Source organism: Amblyraja radiata, chromosome 5, assembly GCF_010909765.2.
Source record: "Amblyraja radiata isolate CabotCenter1 chromosome 5, sAmbRad1.1.pri, whole genome shotgun sequence".
In the NCBI taxonomy this organism is placed as follows: domain Eukaryota; kingdom Metazoa; phylum Chordata; class Chondrichthyes; order Rajiformes; family Rajidae; genus Amblyraja; species Amblyraja radiata.
The window spans coordinates 29,588,330-29,613,823 of record NC_045960.1 but is presented as its reverse complement, the minus strand read 5'-3'; the positions used below and the strand labels follow the sequence as shown (position 1 = coordinate 29,613,823).

General features: G+C 44.7%; 2 protein-coding genes and 2 non-coding genes across 7 annotated transcripts in view; 1 reads left to right on the top strand and 3 right to left on the bottom strand.

Moving 5' to 3' along the window:
• Positions 1 to 570: 570 nt before the first annotated feature.
• rps12 (ribosomal protein S12) lies at positions 571 to 25,386 on the bottom strand. 3 transcript variants are annotated; one of them, XM_033020924.1, is made up of 5 exons: positions 25,376 to 25,386; positions 9,000 to 9,119; positions 7,400 to 7,502; positions 6,267 to 6,368; positions 571 to 664 (listed from the first exon to the last, which is right to left on the bottom strand). In XM_033020924.1, the coding sequence occupies exons 2-5, from the start codon at positions 9,095 to 9,097 to the stop codon at positions 605 to 607; spliced, it is 363 nt and encodes a 120-aa protein (XP_032876815.1). In that variant the 5' UTR covers positions 9,098 to 9,119; positions 25,376 to 25,386; the 3' UTR covers positions 571 to 604. The 3 variants fall into 3 exon arrangements, with proteins under 3 accessions (XP_032876815.1, XP_032876813.1, XP_032876814.1); XM_033020922.1 differs by lacking the exon at positions 25,376 to 25,386 and adding an exon at positions 11,833 to 11,900; XM_033020923.1 differs by lacking the exon at positions 25,376 to 25,386 and adding an exon at positions 11,646 to 11,881.
• On the bottom strand, positions 6,521 to 6,604 carry LOC116973895. Its single transcript, XR_004412177.1, has one exon. It is a non-coding gene; the product is annotated as a small nucleolar RNA SNORD100 (small nucleolar RNA).
• On the bottom strand, positions 9,209 to 9,282 carry LOC116973882. The gene has a single exon (XR_004412164.1). It is a non-coding gene; the product is annotated as a small nucleolar RNA SNORD101 (small nucleolar RNA).
• Positions 12,955 to 25,494, top strand: part of slc18b1 (solute carrier family 18 member B1) — a 32,871-nt gene continuing 20,331 nt past the window's right edge. The window contains exons 1-3 of one of the 2 annotated variants that reach the window (XM_033020921.1): positions 12,955 to 13,056; positions 18,244 to 18,386; positions 21,587 to 21,682. In XM_033020921.1, coding sequence (XP_032876812.1) covers positions 18,330 to 18,386; positions 21,587 to 21,682 — 153 coding nt within the window. In that variant the 5' untranslated portion in view covers positions 12,955 to 13,056; positions 18,244 to 18,329. Of the gene's footprint in view, positions 13,385 to 18,243; positions 18,387 to 21,586; positions 21,683 to 25,494 lie in introns of both variants that reach the window. The other variant, XM_033020919.1, reaches the window with a different exon arrangement.

Sequence of the window (25,494 nt, the reverse complement as noted above, 5' to 3'; positions counted from 1 at the left end):
ATAAGTTTGTTTTTGGTTAAAATCGATTAAATGCACTGTGTGAACTTATCTTGAAGTCGAGATAGTTCATAGAATCTATCCAATGGGCAAGATACAATACCATCTTCCTGTGCTGCATATTTCAATAATCCTGAAACTATCTTAAAGGGCCTTGGCAGAAAGCAGCACCCAAGACCCGAAGGTATTTCCGTGTTAATGACAAAGCAAGCAGTGATTAACACACCTCAACTCTTTGTTGGCTCTATATATAGCAAGTAAAATATGACATTTAACTTAATGAATTGATAATAATTAGCCTGGACACTTTCAACATATTCTCCAGTATTCAGCTGGTACAAGCGATCAGAAATACGCTAATGTTAACACGCCATTTTTGCCTGAGCATTGCATGGCACTTGTTTTGATTATGGCCAAAATCAGTGTCTATTAAAAAAGACTGGTATCTTGCTTTGGAAGATTAGTTGTCATTGAAAATGTAGTTAGCATGTACATTTTCAATACAATCAGTGAAGTATAATGCTCATTCTAGAGACAGCAATACATTTTGTGCATTTGGTCAAAAAGGAGTCAGTTTTAAAGTGTTTTTATTTTTTATTAAAGTATATTACTTCGCCCTGAAATAGTTGTCAATGACATCCTTGGCTTGCGAATCCTTGCCATAATCCTGAAAATAAGAAAAAACATTTAATATGTGCATTGACATGTCTCATGATCCCCAAAACAGAAAAATTAAAGTATTTGATAATGAAAGTTTCATGTACTAAAGCAATGAGCAACAACTCTCAAAGTATCAAGCCAGGTTGCTTACTATATGGATTCTTAAGTTAAAATTGCATACAAATTTTGTTTTGTAAATAGAGAAACATCTTAAAACAGATATCGATCAGCAAGATATTTGGAGCAATGGCAGATAGAATTCATTCTTGACAGGGTCCAGCAAGGGTAGGACAGAGAGTAAATGGTAAGGTCTGACAACATATTAATTGAACAGAGGAGCTTTGGGATACACTTGAATTGTTGAAAGGGACAGCAAAGGAAGATAGGATGAAGACAGCATTTGGGATACTTGCGTTAATCAGCCATGACATCAAACATAAAGAGCAGGAACATTATATTACAACTTTATAAAACATTGGTTAAGCCACGCATGGACTTTTGTATATAGATATGTTCATAACACCATAGGAAGGATGGGAATGGGTTGGAGAGGATGCAAAGGAACCACCAGTTGCCTGGGTTGGTGGTAGTTGCACCAGTATAGGACAGTAAGATTCCCCATGGTGAGGTGTTTAAAACAAGAGAGCATGGGTTTAACATGAGAAGCATGTATTTATAGAGATTGGAGTGAGAATTTTTGGTGTCAGAAATATGGAAAGCATAGATCGAGATGTTGAGGATGGAGGTACTATCACACAAAGATCGTAGAAGGCTCTTACTCTAGTATCTTTGCTATCACATTTACACTGCCCTCCTTAATGTTTGGGACAAAGACCCATCATTTATTTATTTGCCTCTGTACTCCACAATTTGAGATTTATAATAGCAAAATATCACATGTGGTTAAAGTGCACATTATCAGATTTCAATAAAGGGTATTTTTATACATTTTGGTTTCACCATATAGAAATTACAGCTGTGTTTATACATAGTCCCCCTATTTCAGGGCACAACAATGCTTGGGACACAGCAATGTTGTGTAATTGAAAGTAGTTATTTTTAGTATTTTGGTGCATATCCTTTGCTTTTGCTTGAAGTCTGTGATTCGGACATCACCAGTTGCTGGGTGTCTTTTCTGGTGATGCTCTGCCAGACCTGTATTACAGCCATCTTTAGCGTATGCTTGTTTTAGGGGCTAGTCCCCTTCAGTTTTCCCTTCAACATTTAAAAGGCATGCTCAATTGGGTTCAGATCAGGTTGACTTGGCCACTCGAGAATCGACATTTTTTAGCTTCGAAAAACTCTTTTGTTGCATTAGCACAGGGGTCGGCAACCTTGTTCGGCATAGGGGCCAGGACCCATGTCTGTGAGTGGATGGCGGGACAAATCTATCGCCATAGTGTGACACTTGATGTTGTTTTTTGCATTAGTTTTCACATATTTTTCAATTCGTTTTCTGCAGTTCCCAAACCTGCCCTGGGACTGGTTGTAGAGCCCATGTTGCCTTCAAGCCCCGAGTCTGGCTGTAGCGCCAAGGTCAGCTCACCTGCCCCGGGACTGGCTGCAATGCCCAGGCCGGCTCTTCTGCCCCGGGACCGGCTGTAGCGCCCAGGTCGCCTGCGTGCCCCGGGACTGGCTGCAGTTCGAAGGTCGCGAAAACGAATTGAAAAAAAATACGCCTGCGGGCTGGATGATTTTGGGTTACGGGCCGGATGCCGCCCGTGGGCCGTAGGTTGCCGACCCCTGCTTTAGCAGTATGTTTGGGATCATTGTCTTGCTGTAGATGGAACGGCCGGCCAATGAGTTATGTTTAGGCACTAAAAATATTTGAAATAGGCAGGCAAAAGGCATATCACAAAAAAGGCATTTATTGGCAAAAAAGGCATGTATTTCCACCACCAAAACATGGTTAAAAATGATAATATAAAGGTATACTACATTAAATGACCAAAGTTGCCTGGTATCACATAATTACTAGCACTTTTTTCAAATTATCTGATGTTATACTATGCCTTCTGTCAGACAGAATATGCTTCAGTTGTGAGAAACTTTTTTCTACCTCAGTCTAGGTCACTGGTGCATACCCGAAACAAGCTACAGACTCTATATTCATGTCGATATCTTGTGCATTACTACTACCTTTGAGAACTTTAGCTATCTTTTGTATTTCTTCAAGATCTTTGTTAGCTAAAATCGCTCTCTCACATTTTCCTTGCATGTCTTACCTACATCGCCAGGAATTTTATGAATATCTTCAGTTATTTTGTTGAAAACCTGAAAGTTATTCACTAATGTTTCGCAACATTTCTCAAGTGATAGCTTGTGGGAAGTTTGCAAAATTGGAAGCAATAAACACAAGATCGCGATGGAGGGACTTTTTCTGCATTGTTTCAGACGATCCTGACTGCAGCAGATTCTTCTTCTTCAAAACAGTTGACGATTTACTTTATCTTTTCAAAATTTGCAGCATAGTAGAGTACAGCAGAGAGCCATGTACCCCCACATAGTCAAAACAGGCTGATGAAGTAGCAGAATCTCAGGTACCATTTCCTTGAACAACTGCACACATGACGGTGCTTTGAGGAAGATTTTCTTGACATTGGAAACTAGGCGCTCGACATTGGGAAACAAGCTATAATGTGCTTGGCAATTCTATGACGTCCTTGAGCTAAGCATGTCAAATGCAGCATTTTGGGGAATAAAACTTTAAGTGGCTTTTTTCATGTACGGAGCTGCATCAGTCGCAAACAGAAGAACATTCTTGTGTTTTATACCGTCTGGCCAAAGTACAGCAAATGAAGATGTAAACAACTGAGCAATAGTTTAGCTGTGTGACTTCTCCAATACTTCCGATGTCAACAAACACACCTTTGATGGTTGACCTGCCTCCATTGTACCGATTACCTCATTGGCAACATATCTTCCCACAGGTAGACAAAAATGCTGGAGAAACTCAGCAGGTGCGGCAGCATCTATGCAGTCTACCTTCGATTTTCCAGCATCTGCAGTTCCTTCTTAAATATCTCCCCACAGCATCGGTTGTCTCATCTATTGAGATCCATATTTTGTTGCATGCAACTTTATCTCTAATTTTCTGCACAACAATGTTGAAGTTGCTGTCAACATAATTTTTCCGTAATGTTGACTCGCTTAGTATAAGTTCCTCTGTGTATTTCTCTAAAAAACCTCTGAGAGATTTGTTTTCCAATTTCCACAGTGGAATTCCAGCATCAATGAATGCCTTGCACACATCACTCGAAAACTCAGATTTCTGACTGGAGCCAGCAATAAATGTAGTGAGGACACAAGCTTTGGTATTTGGCTTGGGTAGTCTACACCCCAGCGATATCAACATTGATTTCTAATTTTAGATATCCCTTGTCACTCCTCCCCCTCACCCTTCCCAGCTCTCCTTCTAGTCCTACTGTCTTCGCTTCTTCCTTTCTTTTTCCTGCTCCCCCCTTCACATCAGTCTGAAGAAGGGTCTCGACCCGAAATGTTGCCTATGCTCTCCATAGATGCTGTCTCACCCGCTGAGTTACTCCAGCATTTTTTGTCTACCTTCGATTTTTCCAGCATCTGCAGTTCTTTCTTAAATAGATCTTGGAGAAGACTGAACTAGCGGGCAGCGGCATGAACGAATGAATGACCGATGGTGGCACCCCGGGTTTCGCCCCGGTGGTGGAAATTGTCTTGTAACTTATACTATGTTAACACATTAATAATAATTTATTAATATTAACGTTAACATAGAAAACGTCACTTTCACAATACAACTAGAGAAAATAGCACGACCTTTTAGCAAAACGGCAAAAAAAAAAGCTGATTTAGGCACTCAATTGTGAAAAAGGCATTATCCTGGTGAAATCATCAAAAAAGGCATGAAAAGGCACATGGCATTTATGGCAAAATCCTGGCTAGTTATGAGGCATTTGTTTGAACTTGAGCAGATAGGATGTGTCTATACACTTCAGAATTCATTATGCTACGACCATCAACAGTTGTATCATCAATGAAGATAAGTGAGCCAGTACCTGCAGCAGCCATACATGCCCAGGCCATAACACCCCCACCACCGTGTTTCACAGATGAGGTGGTATGCTTTGGATCTTGGGTAGTTCCTTCTCTCCTCCATACTTTGCTCTTGCCATCACTCTGATATGTCAATCTTCGTCTCATCTGTCCACAAGACCTTTTTCCAGAACTGTGGTTGCTCTTTTAAGTACTTCTTGGCAAGCTGTAACTTGTTTGTGATCTGTCGGACAGGTGTTTGGGGATTTTTCTTTATTATAGTGAGAATTCTTCTGTCATCAGCTGTATAGGTCTTCCTTGGCCTGCCAGTCCCTTTGCGATTAGTAAGCTCACCAGTGCTCTCTTTCTTCTTAATGATTTTCCAAACAGTTGATTTTGGTACGCCTAAGGTTTGGTGATGTCTCTCTAACAGTTTTATTTTTGTTTCTCAGTCTCATAGTGGCTTCTTTGACTTTCATTGGCACAACTTCAGTCCTCATGTTGATAAACAGCAATAAAAGTTTTCAAAGGTGCTGAGAGCTCTCTTTTATCTGCATTAAGGAGGCAATTAAACACACCTGAGCAATTACAAAGACTTGTGAAGCCATGTGTCCCAAACAATATGGTGCCCTGAAATGGGGGGGGGGGGACGACACTATGTATAAACACAGCTGTAATTTCTACATGGTGAAACCAAAATGTATAAAAATGGCCTGTTGGGATAAAATCTGACAATATGCACTTTAACCACATATGATTTTTTTCTATTACAAATCTCAAATTGTGGAGTACAGAGGCAAATAAATAAATAATGGGTCGTTGTCCCAAACATTATGGAGGGCACTGACAGTATCTAGACGAGAACTTCAAGTGGCAGAGCATACAAAGCTGCAGACCAAATGTAAGTAACTGGGACTATTATAAGGACATTAACCGTCAAGGAAACGGCAGGCTGAGGGATTTGCTTCTGTTACACAACCAGAACTTAATTCTAGACTTTATTGTTTTGTGCAAAAACCACAATGTAGCAGATGTGTTTAGAATTAAATTACCTTAAAATTCACACTCTTAAATCCTGTTATTTTGGCCAAGATTTCAACGAAGCAATGTCGCTTCTTGACAATATCAGATTTGACCTAGCAAATTACTGAATTCACTGACATCAAATGCAATTCTAGCCATATCCCAAAAATATGGTCTCTGGCTATTCAATCAGAGGACCTCACAATGACCTGATACACTAATCCCGTCAGCAGTATCCAGGAACGGAGGACCTTCCTTTCCTTATACCCAGACCAATTGGTGAAATGTGTAGGGAGAAACTGCAGATGCGGGTTTAAGCTGAAGACAGATACAAAAGGCTGGAGTAACCCAGCGTTTCGAGTCAAGGCACGTATGAAGAAGGGTCTCGCCCCGAACCGTCACATATTCCTTTTCTCCACAGATGATGCCTGACCCGCTGAGTTACTCCAGCCTTTTAAGTCGGTCTCCAATTGGTCAAATGCCATTTTTCACAGATCAGCGCATAAAATATGAGCCAAATAATTATACCAACAGTTTTTAGTAACTTATTAAGGCATCACATAAAATAAACTCACCTTGACAACGACACAGCTGCAACCCACAACCTTGCGAGGTTTTCCTTCGCGGTCTATTTTGCAAAGGCCTACCCACTCACCGAGTTTCTTGTTGTCATCAACCTTGTTTAGAAAATGACAGTTATACAGTCTGAATCTTACTATTGATCTTAATGATTAAGGTGAACTTACCTTCTCGCTTACCTTAAGCATTAAGGCAAGCGAGAATCTTAACCGTGCCAATAATATTCAGTATTATACGCCAAATCTAATACTGTATCTCCGACGTTTGGGCAACAATTCAGGCAATTTTCTTCATTCGATTCAGTAGAGGGAGCCAATTGATCATCATTGATAAAGTACAACATTCTGATCAACATTCAGGATATATAGTTCACTCAGAAATCGTCAAATATCTGTGCATCTCAATTTTTATTCTGTAGGAAATGACAGTGGAATAGTCTGTTATAGGATTTGCATATGTCCCATCTCCAAGGTCCTTAATTGACTAACAAATATGTGGTGTCATCATCTACTTAACTTTCCCCAATCCAGGAACACTGTGGTCACAATGTCCCTAGCCTCCATATGTTTGATAAATTTAACAGATCTGAAGATAAACACAAGATTATTCAAATGAGGGGATCAGCCACTGGATGGCACAACTTGCTCAATCACAAGAAGCGTTTAAGTCTCCAATTGCTATTCCTATACTCAGAATGCTAACCTGCAGCTAAATGCAAACGGTCAAGATGGGTGTAGGTTTAGTGTATTGGCATAACCTTTAACCTATAAAGGAAGCTGAGTGGCCTGGCCTACATTTCTGTGCAGTAAGAGGAATAAATATGGCAGGGATAGAAAAATACACTCACCATTTTGGTTTAGGTTTGGATTATGACAAAATATTATAGAATTCAGCCTTAGAAGTGCAAGACCGATCTCATTACAACGTAGTTATGGAAAAAGAAAATGCAAACTCAAATGTTTGTTTAAGATAGTTAAGACTAGTTTAGTAGTCTAGTAATTATAATCATTCACATGCCTCATCTTTTAAATAATAAAAAGAAAGCAATGGTGCACAAGTTGAATCCAAGATAAAATAGCCAATGACAACATTGGCATGGATCTTTATTCAATCCATTATTTGTGCTCACCTTAATCAGGTTGATTTGATGTTCAGCACAGAGTGCCTCCACCAACTTAACATATTGGGCCTCATCACAGTTGCTTGCCAGAACACACAAGTGGGCTTGCCGTCTAAGGGTTGAGAAGGGAGAAACAAATCGTAAAACTTTTACACCAACATCATCCAGGACACACCTCAGCTCTACCCTTTATACTTATGTGGATTAATTGAAGAATCAAAGACAAAGAACATTTATTGTCATATGCACCAATTGGTGCAGTGAAATTTGAGTTACCATGCAGCAACCAAATAAGATAAACATAACACAAAAAACATCCCCCCACAGCGGAATCAACGTTTCCCACTGTGAGGGAAGGCACCAAAGTTCAGTCCTCTTCCTCAGTTCACCCGTGGTCGGGGCCTATTGAGGCCTCCGCAGTCGCTGCTAAGGGCCCGATGTTTCAGGCCCTCGAACACTCTCAGCGGCCCGGAGTCTCCGAATCAGGCACTTCCTACCGGAGACCGCGGCTTCTGACATCCACAAGCCGAGCTGGGCGGAAATTCAATGCTGGCGTCCTCGACAAAAGATCCCAGGGCTCTGCGTTGTTAAAGTCAGCGCTGCCCCGCGGCTGGAAAGTCAGAGCCGCCAGCGGCTGGAGGCTCCGCTGACCACAGCTCCACGGTGTCAAAGTCAGCAGTCTCAGCACTCCGGAGCTCCAACAGTGGAACAACTCCGCAGTGGAATCCAGTGCTGCGTTGGTGGTGGACATTCGGAGGAGAGGAACACCCCTGTCCCTAACAATGGTGTGGATGTGCAGTTTACCAGGGAGTTCAAATACCTTGGAGTGTACCTGGACAGTAAACTGGACTGGTCCAGGAACGCTGAGGACCTGTACAAGAAGGGACAGAGCCGGCGGTACTTTTTGAGAAGGCTCCGATCCTTCAACATCTGCAGTAAGATGCTGCAGATGTTCTGCCTATCGGTGGTAGCCAGTGCCATCTTCTTCACTGCCGTGTGCCAAGGTTGTGGACGCCAATAGGATCATTAAACTCATCAGGAAGGCTGGTTCTGTCCTGGGGGCAGAGTTGGAATCATGGGAGGTGGTCTAGGAGGGGAGGATAATCCTCAAACTGCAGAGAATTCTAGACTAGACAGTTCACCCCCTCCATAACACACTGCTCAATCTTCTGTCATGGGGTAGACTGAGACTGACTCCCCCCACCCCCACCACACCAAGCCTTTCCACTCGTCACTTTAATTTCATGCATTTTGTTTTTTTTATGACTGTTGGCAGATCAATTTTCCTCCTGGGATGAATAAAGTTCTATCATATCGTATGCTACATATTATCTTTATTAGATGGCACTATTGTTCAAATAACAATCGGCAAACTTGTATTTTAAGTTCATACCCTATTTAAGGCCAGATAATTTAACAATTACACCAGGTGTGAATTTCAACAATTAAGTAAGAACAAGGCTTATTTTGCTTTTTACTAGGTTTTTGTAAACCGTAGACAATTTTAAAGTTGCACTACATCACATTCTCCTCATAGTTCATTTAATTACATGCTATATTTATTGCAGTTGATCAATTACGGTAACTCATGAAATTGACAATAACTCACTTATCCAGCACTTTGGCAGCTTCCCGGAGACCACAACACAGGCCATCGTGGATGTATGCTGTTTTCAGCACCTCCTGAAGTGCAGTGTTGACATCCATGACCCCTCCTGCGGCGGCTATGCTACGAAGTTGGAGGAAATAATAATGAAATTTGGTTATTTACCATAGCAAAGCTATTATCATTTAAGAACGCCACAGCAGAGCCACAAAGTTGTCAGCAAATTTCTTTCACTCATTGTCAAGAGTGAAGGGGTATCCGACATTAGAAAATTCATCACTTCAACAATGCAGCTTATATATCATTGCAAAATGACTGTAGGTTCTGGAAGATAAACTTTTAGTAAGCAAATATTTTGGAAACTGAGGGTCTCAGTTTGTTCAAGTAAGACAGCACTACCACAATACAGATTATGCAATAAAAAAATTACCATGTTATCAATTCTTGTATTATACGTCAACTATATTCAAAATGCAACCAGTCAAAATAACCAGTTAGTAATTGGGATACCAAGCATTAAGTACAAAAAAAACTGCAGGCCATGAGATGGGGCATCCTTCTTTCCACAACCACATGAATACCTCTACAAAACATATCCAGCTGCAGGAATTAAACCTAAAGAACCAGCCCCCACTTGAACGCTCTACCAACCCCAAAACATCCCAACGCTGGCATCTATGGCGGCCATGGTGGCACAGCGGTAGAGCGCTGCCTTACAGCGCTTGTAGCGCCGAAGAACCAGGTTCAATCATGACTACGGGTGCCTGTCTGTTCGGAGTTTGTACGTTCGCCCCGTGACCTGTGTGGGCTTTCTCCAAGATCTTCGGTTTCCTCCCACACTCCAAAGACGTACAGGTTTCTAGGTTAATTGCCTTGGTAAATGTAAAATTTGTCCCTAGTGTGTGTATCATCATCATCGTTGAAAACATCAACGCGCACGAAAGTGATCGCAAGTGTGGATGGCCGTTGGCTCGCTAGGAGCTCGTCCGCCCTTTGACAGGTCTTGTTTTTGGTCCTGCTGGGGGTCCATAGCCCCCTCCTCACCTGGCAAACCAGGTGGGGGAGACGGTTTAGTCGCCAACTATCCTACCATGGAGCAGGTAGCACAGGATTACATGGTACCAGTGGCGGGGGGGAGGAACTCCCCCCCGATTTGACCTTTAGTATGTGTGTGTAGGATAGTGTTAATAGTGGGCCGAAGGGCCTGTTTCCACGCTGTATCTCTAAACTAAAAAAAATCTAGTGAAAGATCTTTTGTAAAACTGCTAGAAATCTGAAATGACACAACATTGGGAAAAAGTACATTCGAAAATGTCAGAAAAAATGATCACCTTTGAGGTAAAAATCAAAGGATCTTTCTAAAGTTGCTGCCTGATGTTGAGAATTTCCCAAAAATGTAAGTCGGCTGGGGACCTTGCGTCCGTATGGCATTAACATTGAATTCTCCCAATTTTGCTAGCCCTTGCTGTCTCCTCCCCTTCCTTAACCCTCTAGCTGTCTCCTCCCACCCTCCCATCCGCCCGCCCTCGGGCTCCTCCTCCTCCTCCCCTTTTCCTTCTTTCTCCCACCCCCCATCAGTCTGAAGAAGGGGTTCGGCCCGAAACGTTGCCTATTTCCTTCGCTCCATAGATGCTGCTGCACCCGCTGAGTTTCCCCAGCAATTTTGTGTACCGTGGAAGGACATTACCTGGTTGTCTGATCCCTGCTCAAACCATCATCACCCCAATCACATAGCCTTCTCATCCTTATCATGACCCCTTGTCACCCCAACATTCGTCCACTTCCTTTTCCATCACCAAAAAAAATCCCCATCCCACCGAACTATCGGATCTGTGGTAATCCTCACCAATTTGCTAAGTGTCCTGGGCCTGATCCATCTACCAACTTTGCACTCCGGACTCATCTCACATACGTTCAGAAAGGTTGAGCAAAATAAATGTAAAACTGTTAACCATCAGTTTGAAAGAACATCCCAACCAACCTTCCATCTGTAATCTTTTTCAGTCGCATGGCTCAACTGGAACTAAATAGATAGACATAGAAACATAGAAAATAGGTGCAGGAGTAGGCCATTCGGCCCTTCGAGCCTGCACCGCCATTCAATATGATCATGGCTGATCATCCAACTCAGTATCCTGTACCTGCCTTCTCTCCGTAAGTAAACCTACTGTTTTGACAATACTCCCCTACCTCGGGATCCCACCCCTGTGCCCACTTGACCCCAAACACCTCTCCCCCATGCATGCTTCACTGACCGACTGTGCTCGGCTCCACCTGTAGCAAGCACACTCTTGACACCCTCTCCACCGGTACTGAACAACCCCCCCCCCCCCCCCCCCGACACTACCGCTCCCCCATGGTGTCACCTGTACCCCCGCCCCCCAGGCCCGGGCAGGGAGTAGAGGGGCTGAAGAGCAACAGGAAGAGGGTCTCGGCGCCGGCCCCTCTGCTCCCATTGCGGGCCTCCTTCCTCGCCGCTTGACGTGGGTCAGGCCGGGGAATGGAGCACCTGGACCTAGAGTCTTCTCCCCGGCCTGTCTTCCCAGAGCGGACCCCGGGACTCCTCGGTCGGTCGGTCCCTCCCTCCTCCTCCTCCTCTCCCCCCGCCCGCCCGCCGAGCAACCCCCGCCTCTCACTCGGTTCACCCACCATTCCTCGGCCATCTTTCGGCGTTTATTTTCCCAGAAAGTTGCGGTTGTTTCGCCGCAATGCGGGCGTCGGCGGAGTGCGTCGGGTGCGGGCGGTCGGTTGGCGGAGTCGGCGCGGCTTCGGGACGCGGGATGGCGGCGATGGCGCTGCGATTCTCCGCCTTGCCTCCACTCACTCACTTACTCACCCGCGGCAACGGAGGCGGCAAGATGGCGGGAAAAGGCCGCCCCGCGCCGACATCGGTCCTTATATAGACGCGGCGCCGCCAGAAGCACGCATGACGCAACGACGCTAACACGTCCGCACCACCCGCACGACGCAAGTCAGATCACCTGCCTGACGCAAAGTCCTCACCCGCCTGACGCAATGACGCAAAGTCCAGATCAAAGATTTCTTTGGTCCAGATCAAAGATCTTAGAGCAGAGCCCTGCTCTAAGATCTTTGGTCCAGATCACCCGCCCGACGCAACGACGTAAAGCCCTCACCCGCCCGACGCAACGACGTAAAGCCCTCACCCGCCCGACGCAACGACGTAAAGCCCTCACCCGCCCGACGCAACGACGTAAAGCCCTCACCCGCCCGACGCAACGACGTAAAGCCCTCACCCGCCCGACGCAACGACGCAAAGTCCTCACCCGCATGACGCAACGACGCAAAGTCCTCACCCGCATGACGCAACGACGCAAAGTCCTCACCCGCATGACGCAACGACGCAAAGTCGAGACCAAAGACCTGAAGCACATTTTTTCTTATTTTTTTGACAAATTAAACACTCTTGACCAAAGGTCCTATAGCTATAGGATCTTTGCTCTTGACTCATGACCACCCAATCTCCATCCCCCCGTCTTTGGTGTATCTGCTCCTTCCATTTTCTGTAGAAACACGTAAGAGGGGAGGAAAAAGGGAGATTGGGTGATCACGAGTCAAGAAAGTTTAATTGTCAAAAAAAGAAAAACTGTAATTCCTTATTTCTATCACAGGAGCAGCTCCGCGGGTCGGGCAGCATTTCTGGAGAACATGAATAGGTGACATTTCAGGTCGGGAGCCTTCTTCAGACCCGCTGGTGCAAGTGGTTTGGTCGCCGCACTGGAGAGTCCAGACTCGCTCTGTGCGTGTGGCGAGTAAGATGTTGCAATCGGGGGTACACAAAAATGCTGGGGAAACTCAGCGGGTGCAGCAGCATCTATGGAGCGAAGGACCACTCCAGAAGGATCCTTCGCTCCATAGATGCTGCTGCACCCGCTGAGTTTCTCCAGCATTTTTGTGTACCTTCGATTTTCCAGCATCTGCAGTTCCTTCCTGAACAACATGTTGCAATCGGGAGCGTGTTTGGTGTTTTGTGAATCAGCCCGCTGTGTTCCCCAGTGATCCGCTATAGTTGTTGTTCCCGGCTTTGAATTAGTGCAATTGTGTAAGAGTTCTTCCGGTGTCTTCATTGCCTCGAGTCATTTCACTGCGGCAGGTTTGATGTGGTGGTCAAAGGTGCATTGGCAAGGACGAAGGGAGGGTGTGCCGGAGGAATATTATATCGCCCGGCCATAAACCCGGCCTATGATAACTGCGCCGGCCGAGGTGTCTCTGGCGAAAGTGACAGGACAGGCTCGGACTCCGGGCGGAGAGAGGCTGCAGCGGCCACGGGCTCAGACTGCCCGCTCCGGGCCAAGGCTCCAGCAGCTGGAGGGCTGATATCTGTCCCCGGCACCGGCCCGCCGCCGCCATGACCACTCCAGAAGTCACAGGTAATTCTGTCTCCGGTTCTTCGCGGCGTGGACGCGTCCGGCTTCCCTGTTTCTGTGTAGCATTCCTCTCCAGAGATGCTGCCTGGCCCGCTGAGTTGCTCCAGCATTTTGTGTCTATTCCCTGTTTCAGTCCCGCTCTCTTATTTTCACCCCAGGATTTGTCTCGCAGCTCCTCGGCGCACAGCAGGGCGCCGATCGGTCCATCGAATCGGTACCGGCTCAGAGCACATTGATCAGGCTTGTAAGGCAGTACATTGTCTCCTGTTCTCTCTCCCCTGATATCTCCAGCCACCCTCAGTAGTTTAGTTTATTATAGTTGTAACGTGTACCGAGGTACAGTAAAAAGCTTTTTTTTTTGCATGCTATCCAGTCAGGGAAAAGACTAGATATTATTACAATCAAGTCATCCACAGAGTACAGATACAGAATGAAGGGGAAAAGGTTTTGTGCAAGGACTTGCACTGTCCATTCATTTCTAAAAATTGTATGAACTTAACAGCTAATTTCTCTCATTTCAGGTAGCCCCGCCATTCCTCCTCCCTCTCTCTCTCTCTCTATCCCTCCTCCACCCAAGTTACACTAGCTTCTCATTTTCACCAATGGCCTGTTCCCTTTGTCACCGTTACTTTTTTGCGTATCTTTCATTCATTGTTCTTTATCTCTCCACATCACCGTCTATATCTCTCGTTTCCTCATCCCATACCAGTCTAAAGAAGGGTCTCCACCCAAAATGTCACCCATTCCTTCTCTCCAGAGATGCTGCCTGGCCGGCTGAGTTACTCCAGCTTTTTGTGTCTATCTTCAGTTCTGCAGTTCCTTCTTACACACAGCTAATTTCTTGCAACCGCAAGGGATGCTACACTTGTCGCTTTACCTCCCCCCTTGACTCCATTCAAGGACCCAAACAGTCGATCCAGGTGCGACAGAGGTTCACCTGCATCTCCTCCAACCTCATCTATTGCATCCGCTGCTCTAGATGTCAGCTGATCTACATCGGTGAGACCAAGCGTAGGCTTGGCGATCATTTCGCCGAACACCTCCGCTCGGGCCGCATTAACCAACCTGATCTCCCGGTGGCTCAGCACTTCAACTCCCCCTCCCATTCTGAATCCGACCTTTCTGTCCTGGGCCTCCTCCATGGCCAGAGTGAGCACCACCGGAAATTGGAGGAGTAGCACCTCATATTCCGCTTGGGCAGTTTGCACCCTAACGGCATAAACATTGATTTCTCCAATTTCCGGATCCCTTGCTGTCTCCTCCCCTTCTCAGCTCTCCCTCAGCCCTCGGGCTCCTCCTCTTCCTTTCTCCTTTCTTCTCCCCGCCCCTCCCCCACCCTACATCAGTCTGAAGAAGGGTTTTGGCCGGAAACGTTGCCAATTTCCTTCGCTCCATAGATGCTGCTGCACCCGCTGAGTTTCTCCAGCACTTTTGTCTACTGCTAATTTCTAACTGTTCATTTTTATTTTATAGTTTGATGCATTTTCAGAATGTATTTAAATTAATGGAGCCTATGAAGTATATGGGAAACAAGATCTAGTCTGCAGCAGGAGATGTGTATAATCAAATAATTTGAGGAGTTAGCTTGCAAAGTACTTATGCAATATTATATTTTGTACATTACATTCAGTTATGTGTACCAATGCCTAAAAAGATGTATTAAGGTTTTGTATCAATACAAATAAAAACCCAAACATTAAGAACTAAGAATGATTCCAAAAATGAGTGGGTTAACATATGCGTTTGACAGCACTGGGCCTGTACTCGCTGGAGTTTAGATGGTTCAGAAGGGACCTCATTGAAATTTACAGAATAATGAAAGGCATAGATAGAGTGGGTGTGGAAAGCATGTTTCCATTGGTGGGAGAGTCTAGGACCAGAGGTCATACCCTCAGAATTAAAGGGCTCTCTTTTAAAAAGGAGGTGAGGAGGAACTTCTTTAGTCAGAGGTTAGTTAATCTGTGGAATTCATTGCCACAGAGTGCGGCTGAGGAAAATCAGTGGATATTTTTAAGGCAGAGATAGACAAGTTCTTGATTAGAATGGGTGTCAAGGGTTATCGGATAAAGGCAGGAAAATGGGATTAGGTGGTCGAAATCAGCCATGATTGAATGGCGGAGTAGACTCGATGACCCACTGATAGATTAGTCTGGTAGACTAGACTAATTCTACTCCTATGACTTGTGAACGTGAACTAACGATGAGTACTGAACTTTGATAGTAGAAATTATTTTATAAGTGTTATCCATAGTTTTCTGTGATAACTATTCAACGAGTTTACCCTTCCATTGACTCAACTTACACTCATGCTGCCTTGGCAAGGCCACCAGCATTTTCAAGGATTAGTCTCACTCCATTCTCACTCCCTCTTCTCCTCTCTCCCATCAGACAAGTGATACAGAAGTGTGAAAACGCACATCTCCAGGTTCAGGGACAGTTTCTTCCCAGTACGTGTCAGGCCTCTGAACCATTTTATCATCAACTAGAGAGCAATCCTGAGCTACTATCTACCTTGGACTAATCAGGCTTTACTGGACTTTATCTTGTAGTAAATCCCTTTATCATGTATCCGTACACTGTGGATGCCTCAATTATAATCATTATTGTCTTTCCACTGACTGGTTAGCACGCAACAACAGTTCTGTATATCTGTCCTGTATTTTGTTCTGAAAATTCTACGGGCAGTCAGACCATAGAAATTCCGTAGAGAAAGGGACAGGTTTAACAGTTTAACAAATCAGTGGGTCAGGCAGCATCTCTGGAGAACATAGATAGGGGACGTTTCAGGTCGGGACCCTTCCTTGGACTGATCGTAGTAGGGGAGAGAGAGCTGGAAAAGAGTTGGGGGTGGGTCCAAGCCAGACATAGCTGGATACTGGTGAGGAGGATACTTTAGATTGGCAGAGGCTGGACAAAGGTTAGAGATAAAAATAAGACGAAAGGGTGTAAGATAAGGAGAGGGGAGGAGTGAAATGAGAAGCCAGAGGAAGGGTTATAAGTAGAAGGGGGTTGGGGGATAGTGGGAGAAATGGGAGCAGACCCGAGTGATGGCACAGAAAAGAGGGTGTGGGGGGGGGGGGGACGTTATCCAAAAACGAAGAATTCAGTGTTCATACTGCTGCGTTGTAAGCTATCCAAGCGGGATTATGAGGTGCTGTTCCTCTAGTTTGTATGTGGCCTCACTCTGGCAATGGAGGAGGCCCAGGCCACAAAAGTCAGTGTGGGAAGGGGAGTTTAAATGGTGTTCAAACAGGAAATACAGCCGGCAAGTGCAAGTGTTTGGAGAAATGGTGGCCTAATCCGCACTAGGTCTCGCCGGTGTAAAGGCGGCCGCATCGGGAGCGCAGTGTGCAGTTGGTGAGGTTAGAGGATGTGCATGTGAACCTCTGTCCCTCCTGGAAGGGCTGCCCAGTTCCCTGAATAGACATGAGGGAGGAGGTGTAGGGACAGGTGTTACATCTCCTGCGGTTCAGTTCAGTTCAGTTTAGTTTATTGCCATGTGTCCCGAGGTACAGTGAAAACCTTTTTGTTGCGTGCTAACCAATCAGCAGAAAACAATACATGACTACAATCAATCCATTTACAGTGATAAGGGGAATAACATTTAGTGTTATTCCTCTGCTGTCCCTCAGACTATTCTTGATTAGACTTTGCTTGCTTTATCTTGCACTAAATGTTATTCCCTTATCATGTATCTATATATTGTAAATGAATTGCAGAAGATAGTACCTGGTAAAGAAAGGGCTCGGCAAATCGTTTATTTGGGTTAGTTTAGAGTAAGGATGTCTCCTTACTCGCCCGATATTCTGATATTCATCCTCGGACTATCTGTAATTGGACTTTACTGGACTTTATCTTGCAATAAATATTATTTCCATTCTCCTGTATCTGCACACTGTGGACTCTAGATTGTAATGGATAGTCTTTCTGTTCACTGGACAGCAAGCAACAAAAAGCTTTTCACTGTACCTTGTTAGAGGTGACAATAAACAAAACAAAACTTTTGTAGTTTCTTTAATCTGTTTTAAAAGTTTCTATGAAAGTTCTCGTGATTCCTTGTGGCATGCTGGAAGAGAAACTTTGGGCAATGTTAGTCAATGTTGGTTTACCATGAGTTGAATGCATTCGTGTTTCCTAGTTAGCTGCAGCACTAATCAGAAATATACCGAAATAGTGAAAGGCTTGGATAGAGTGCATGTGTAGAGGATGTTTCCACTAATGGAAAGATATGAGGAGGAATTTCTTGAATCGGTGGGTGGTGAATCTGTGGAACTCTTTGCCACAGAAGGCTGTGGAGGCTATCAATGGATATTCATAAGGCAGATAGATAGATTCTTGATTAGCACAGGTGCAGGAGAATTGGGTTAGGAGGGAGAGATAGATCAAGTAGACTTGATGGACGGAATAGCCCAATTCTGCTCTTATGACCTAATATAGTGCAACTTGTGGAAATACTGGTCTTCATTATTCATATACAGATTCAGATTAATTTATCGTTATATACAACAGGTGCTATGACAGGTGCTATGACACAGTCTATATAATAATGATAGATACAACAATATGAACAAATGCAAAACAGCAGAATGATGCAAAATTGTAGTGCAATCTGAAGAAGTGCAAAATAAATACTCAAGTGCAACAATGGAATAACTGTCATTTCTTACTTTATTTAATTATTAAATATTGTTATATTGAGTTATTTTTTAATACGTAATGATATCCCATTATATTATTGACATTTATTTTAAGGCTCTTCTTATCAATATTATCCTCAATAAATTAGACCTACATCTCCTATAATAAACACAGTGCAACTTTTGGAAATTGACATTAACCACTTATTTGACATATTTGAACAGATTCACGTGATCAAAATGGGAATTCGAGTGAAGAACCGGAGAAATGGACAAAATCTCAAATTTTCACACTGATATCTGCAGCATCGATGAACTTTAGCTCGATGATTTGTTATTCAATTCTTGGACCTTTCTTTCCAAAAGAGGTAATTAACAATTTGATGGTAATTTAAAAAACATTTTTTAAATCCCTCTTCATTATTTTTTTAGTGAATCCTGAACTTTGAGTTAGGTTGTTCAAATGTTGTTGAGTGACTAGGCTCAATAGGTTTCACAATATTGGGATATTGCACTCATTGTTAATAAGTAAACTGTTGTTGCTGATAAACCCATTCTTACTTCAGGAATTATTCTGGTGCATCTTTGTGGCATTCCCTCTCCCACAAGTACATAGAGATGTACAGCACAGAAATAGGCCCTTTGGCTCACCAGGTCCATCTCAACCTCGACCAAGGGCGGCGGACTGTGCATTTATGTGAATAACACATGGTGCACGGACGTTGTTAGGATTGGTAGTCACTGCTCTGCTGACCTGGAATACCTGATGTTAAAGTGCAGGCCCTTCTATTTGCCCAGAGAATTCACATCGACTGTTATCACTGCAGTCTATGTACCCCCGGACGCTAATGCCAGGCTAGCAATGGAAGAGCTGCAAGCTGCTATCAGCAAACATCTATCTGCTCACCCAGAGGGGGCATTTATTGTTGCGGGTGATTTCAACCACTCCGACCTTAAAACTGTACTCCCCAGGTTCCATCAGCATGTTTCCTGCCCAACCAGAGGAAACAATATTCTGGACTTAGTTTATACTAATATTACTGAAGCCTACAAAGCCCTCCCCCTCCCCCACCTTGGTCAGTCTGACCACCTCTCTCTGTTCCTGCTCCCCAAATACACACCTCTGATCAGACGTGTGAAACCTACCATGAGGACAGTGAAGGTTTGGCCTGAGGGGGCTGTCTCTGTTTTACAGCAGCAGTTTCAGCAGACAGACTGGAGTCTGTTTGCTACTCAGTCCACCTTCAATTCACAAGTGGACATCAACTCATACACCTCAACAGTTATGGACTATATAAAATTCTGCACCGATAATGTCACTACCCACAAAGAGGTAAAGACCTTCCCTAACCAGAAGCCGTGGATGAGCAGGGAGGTCAGACTCCTACTGAAGGCTCGCGATGCCGCTTTCAGATCTGGCAACGCTGAGGGATACAGCTCATCCAGGGCCAATCTGAAAATGGGAATTAGGAATGCCAAACTCAATCACAAACGGCGGATTGAGGAGCACTTCCAAAACAACTCTGACCCCAGGCGCATGTGGCAAGGAATCAAATCCCTTGCCGATTACCATAAAGTTAACACCCCTCCCACAGACAACGCCACCCTTCCTGACGAGCTAAACCATTTCTATACAACAAAACCCCAGCCATCAAAGTTGCTCCACGCCCGAATGAACAACCCCTCAGTCTCTCCACCTCTGCTGTACAAGATGCACTGAGCAAGGTGAATGAGCGCAAAGCTGCCGGCCCCGATGGCATCCCTGGCCGGGTGCTTAGGGCATGTGCTGGACAACTATCCCCAGTCTTCACCGACATTTTCAATCTCTCACTGGCCCAGGCTGTTGTCCCCACTTGCCTCAAGACATCAACCATCGTGCCAGTGCCCAATCAGTCAGCCACAGGGAGTCTCAACGATTTCCGCCCAGTGGCACTCACCCCTGTCATTGCTAAGTGCTTTGAGCGGCTGATCTTGGCTCACCTCAAAGCCAGCCTCCCCCCCACACTGGACCCCCATCAGTTTGCCTACCGGGCCAACAGGTCTACAGAGGACGCCATATCGGCGGCCCTACACTCTGCCCTGACCCACCTGGACAACAACAACTCCTACATCAGGTTGCTGTTCATTGATTTCAGCTCTGCCTTTAACACTGTCATCCCCGCCAGCTTGATCACCAAACTCAGCGGACTTGGCATCTCCACCTCCCTCTGCAACTGGACACTGGATTTCCTCACCAACAGACCACAGTCTGTTAGGGTCAACAACCTCACCTCCTCCACTATAACACTGAACACCGGCGTGCCACAGGGCTGTGTGCTCAGCCCTCTCCTCTACTCCCTCTTCACCCACGACTGCATCCCTAAGTACGGATCCAACGCCATCATTAAGTTTGCTGACGACACCACGGTGGTAGGACTGATCAGTGACAACGATGAGTCAGCCTACAGAGAGGAGGTCCAGCACCTGACAACCTGGTGTGCCAACAATAACCTCGTCCTCAACTCCAAGAAGACGAAGGAAATTATTGTCGACTTCAGGAAGGTCAGAGGAGGCAGTCATACCCCCATCCATATAAACGGGACTGAGGTGGAGCGCGTCTCCAGCTACAAATTCCTCGGGGTACATATCTCGGAGGATTTGTCCTGGTCCCTCAACACCTCCAAGCTGATCAAAAAGGCACAGCAGCGCCTTTACTTCCTGAGGAGGCTCAAGAAAGCCCACCTGTCCCCCCAGATACTGACCAACTTCTACCGCTGTACCATCGAGAGCATCCTGACCACCTGCTTCACGGTATGGTACAGCAGCTGCACTGTTGCGGACAGGAAGGCACTACAACGGGTGGTGAAAACCGCGCAGCACATCATCGGTGCCCCACTCCCTGCCATGGATGCCCTCCACCGAAAACGGTGTCTGAGACGGGCTGGGAAGATCATTAAAGACCCCTCCCACCCCAACCATGGACTGTTTGCCCTCCTCCCATCAGGGAGGCGGTACAGGAGCCTCAGGTCTCGTACCAGTAGGATGAGGAACAGCTTCTACAATTATACCATCACATTGCTGAACTCGGAGTCCCGCCGATAGATTTCTCCGGTCCCTCCGTCCCCATTGTTTAATTATTCTGTATTTTTGATTATTCTGTATCTTCTTTTTTTTTAAATTTCTATATGCACTACTACTACGGACTGACGCAAAACTGCATTTCGTTGTACCCATACTTAGTATTTGTGCAATGACATTAAAGTTGAATTGAATTGAATTGAATTGAATTGAATTGAATCTCAACCTCTTTGGCCTGCATAAGTGGTCCAATGGATATTTGAGTCTGAAGAATGGTCCCAACTTGAAATGTCACCTATCCATGTTCTCCAGAGATGCTGCCTAACTTGCTGAGTTACTCCAGCACTTTGTCTTTTTTTGATCCTGTGGATCATATTGCCAAAGAGTATCAATGAAGATGGACAGAGGTGGGATGAGGTTTCACAGTTAAATTACAAATACTTCTTAGCAACAATGAGTTTATTAATGATCATGTGTTATGGATTTGTTCTCTTTTGTTCTCTCTTTGCAGGCAGAAAAGAAAGGAGTTAATGCCAGCATTGTTGGAATGATTTTTGGATGTTTTTCTATATTCAATTTAATATTTTCACTGATCATGGGAAAATATGTAAGTATAATATTAACGTTACATTGAATTAATGCATATTGGATCTAGAGTTTTTATTTAACTTTTCTTGTGTTTTGTTTTATAATATTCTTGTTTGAATGTTAGAATGATGATACTCCTTTACCAAAGTTTTTTCAATTAGTGAATATCTGCTATTATTTATTTTACTACTTGATCTGTCCATCGAAATAGTTACATTTTAAAGATTGGTGAAAAAAAACAAGAAATTACTTGCCTTATTTCCTCATAACTTTGCTTTATTTCATGCTATCATTAAGGAAGCAGTATAAGTACATTTTGACAAAACAACAATAAGCTAAAGTCTGAGGAAGGAGGCTCGACTCGCAATGTCAACTATTCCTTTTCTCAGAGATGCTGCCTGATCTGTTGAGTTACTCCAGCATTTCGTGACTATCAACAATAAACAAAAGATAGACACAAAATACTGGAGTAACTCAGCGGGACAGGCAGCATCTCTGGAGAGAAGGAATGGGTGACATTTCGGGTCGTGACCCTTCTTCAGATTGAGAGTCAGGGGAGAGGGAGATGCATAAGGAAGGGAAAGATGTGAAAGCAAGACATCAAAACAGATGGGGATCAAGGAAAATGCAGAATAGATCATTGTTAGCAAGGAGAAGGTGACGACAAAGCAATCAGCGATCAAATGTAATCGGGGACAGACAGGTTGGTCAGAGAACTGGGAAAAGGGAGGGAAACTGAAACCTATTTAATCCCATGAGGGTCATTGACCCAGAAAGTATGAGAAATTGTCATATGAAGAGTTTCACTGAATCTTTTGAAGAGTTTGTATATTAAGGATTTTTTAAAACAGTGTTTGATACAAATGCTGCATCCCCTGCATCACTAGGGTTCTATACAACAGTATAGAACACATGTAGACACAAAGTGCTGGAGTAGCCAGTCAGGCAGCATCCCCGGAGAACATGCAGAGGTGATGGTTTGGATTTGCCTTAATTGGCAACGCAAATGTGGCCCATAACATTTTCTTTATCTCAGTGGCTGAGGTATATCTCTCAGACAATGGCAGACCAACTTGCCCTCGTATCAAAGCACAAACTTGTTGTTGGTTCATCTTGCAAGAAGGTGACCCTGTATACAACATCCATATCATCCTCTATGACAATAAACAATAGGTGCAGGAGTAGGCCATTCAGCTCTTCGAGCCATCACCACCATTCAATGTGATCATGGCTGATCATCCCCAATCAGTGCCCTGTACCTGCCTTCTCCCCATATCCCCTGACTCCGCTATTTTTAAGAGCCCTATCTATCTCTCTCTTGAAAGCATCCAGAGAACCTGCCTCCACTGCCCTCTGAGGCAGAGAATTCCACACTCACCACTCTCTGTGAGAAAAAGTGTTTCCCCGTCTCTGTTCTAAATGGCTTACTCCTTATTCTTAAACTGTGGCCCCTGGTTCTGGACTACCCCAACATCGGGAACATGTTTCCTGCCTCTAGCGTGTCCAAACCCTTAACAATCTTTTATGTTTCAATGAGATACCCTCTCATCCTTCTAAACTCCAGAGTGTACAAGCCCAGCTGCTCCATTCTCTCAGCATATGACAGTCCCGCCATCCCGGGAATTAACCTTGTAAACCTACTCTGCACTCCCTCAATAACAAGAATGGCCTTCCTCAAATTAGGGGACCAAAACTGCGCACAATACTCCAGGTGTGGTCTCACTGGGGCTCTGAACAACTGCAGAAGGACCTCTATGCTCCTATATTCGATTCCTCTTGTTATAAAGGCTAACATGCCATTCGCTTTCTTCACTGCCTGCTGTACCTGCATGCTTACTTTCATAGACTGATGAACAAGGACCCCCCAGATCCTGTTGTATTTCCCCCTTTCCCAACTTGACGCCATTTAGATAGTAATCTGCCTTCCTGTTTTTGCTACCAAAGTCGATAACCTCACATTTATCCACATTAAACTTCTTCTTCCATGCATCTGCCCACTCCCCCAACCTGTCCAAATCACCCTGCATTCTCATAGCATCCGCCTCACAGTTCACACTGCCACCCAGCTTTGTGTCATCTGCAAATTTGCTAATGTTACTATGAGCATTCAACAGATGCTGTTTGGTGTTCCTATTTCTTCCTCCTTATTCTATTACTCTACCATGGGTACAGTGCCCCATTGGGGAAAGTTGGACCATGATCTTTAGCAGCAATTGTCTATTGACTGTTGTCTATTGCAGAGACTTGCATCTTCAAGCAACAAGCCCTATCCTGCGCTGATTATATCACTGGGCCATCTCAGCAAACATTCTGGGTCTGGATGACAGTGGCATCCAATTTAATTTAGTTTAGAGATGGAACATGGAAACAGGCCCTTCGGTCCACGGAGTCCAAGCTGACTATTGATCACCCATACACTATTTCTCACATGCACACCAGGGACAATTTAAAGAAGCCAATGAACCTATAAAGTTGCATACTTTTGGAGTGGGGGAGCAAACCGGAGCACCTTGAGAAAACACACACAATCACATACAGAAGGCACCCGTAGACAGAAGATAGACACAAAATGCTGGAGCAACTCAGCTGGACAGGCAGCATCTCTAGAGAGAAGGAATGGGTGATGCGCTGTAGGCAGCAACTCTACCACTGTGCCATCCAAATGGGAGTGCAGTTCAGGTATACACAATGTATATAATTAAGTCAACAATATATGTTTGTGCCATTTGGAAATTATAGTATTTGCATGACATTAGTGCTCCAATATTGGTTCTAGTGATAGAGGAAAAAGCAGGAGGATTCTGTCAAAGTGGCCACAACAAATTGATGCAGTGTGTTCCATAGTTGCAGGCTGAGTATGATGGTGAAGTTGGTACTCACTGAGAATGCGCTGAAGTGGAGTCATAGAGTGATACAGTGTGGAAATAGGCCATTCGGCCCAACTTGCCCACAATGGCTAACATGTCCCAGCTACACTGGTCCCTCCTGCCGGCATTTGGTCCATGTTCCTTCAAACCTGTCCTATCCCATGTACCTGTCTAACGGTTCCTTAAACGTTGGGATAGTCCCTGCCTCAACTACCACATCTGGCAGCTTGGTCCATACACCCACCACCCTTTGTGTGAAAAAGTTACCCCTCAGATTCCTATTAAAACTTTTCCCCTTCATCATGAACCTATGTCCTCTGGTCCTCGATTCCCCTACTCAGGTCAAGACTCTGTGCATCTACCCGATCTATTCCTCTCGTGATTTTGTATACCTCTATAAGATCACCCCTCATCCGCCTGCGCTCTATGGAATAGAGTCCCAGCCTACTCAACCTTTCCCTGTAGCTCACACCCTCTAGTCCTGGCAACATCCTCGTCAATCTTTTCTGAACCCTTTCAAGGTTGACAATATTTTTCCTTATCATGGTGCCCAGAACTGAACACGATATTCTAAATGCGGTCTCACAAACGTCTTATACAACTGCAACATGACGTCCCAACTTCTATACTCAATACTCTGACTGATGAAGACCTATATGCCAAATGCTTTTTTAACCACCTTATCTACCTGCGACTCGACCTGCAAGGAACCATGAACCTGCACTCCTAGATCCCTCTGCTCTACAACACTCCCCAGAGGCCTACCATTCGCTGTGTAGGTCCTGCCCTTGTTAGACATCCTAAAATGCAACACCTAACACTTCTCTGTATTAAATTCCATCAACCATTCCTCTGCCCACCTGGACAATCGATCAAGATCCTGCTGCAATCTTTTACAACCATCTTCACTATCTGCAAAACCACCCACTTTTGTATCATCAGCAAACTAGCCAATCCTGCCCTG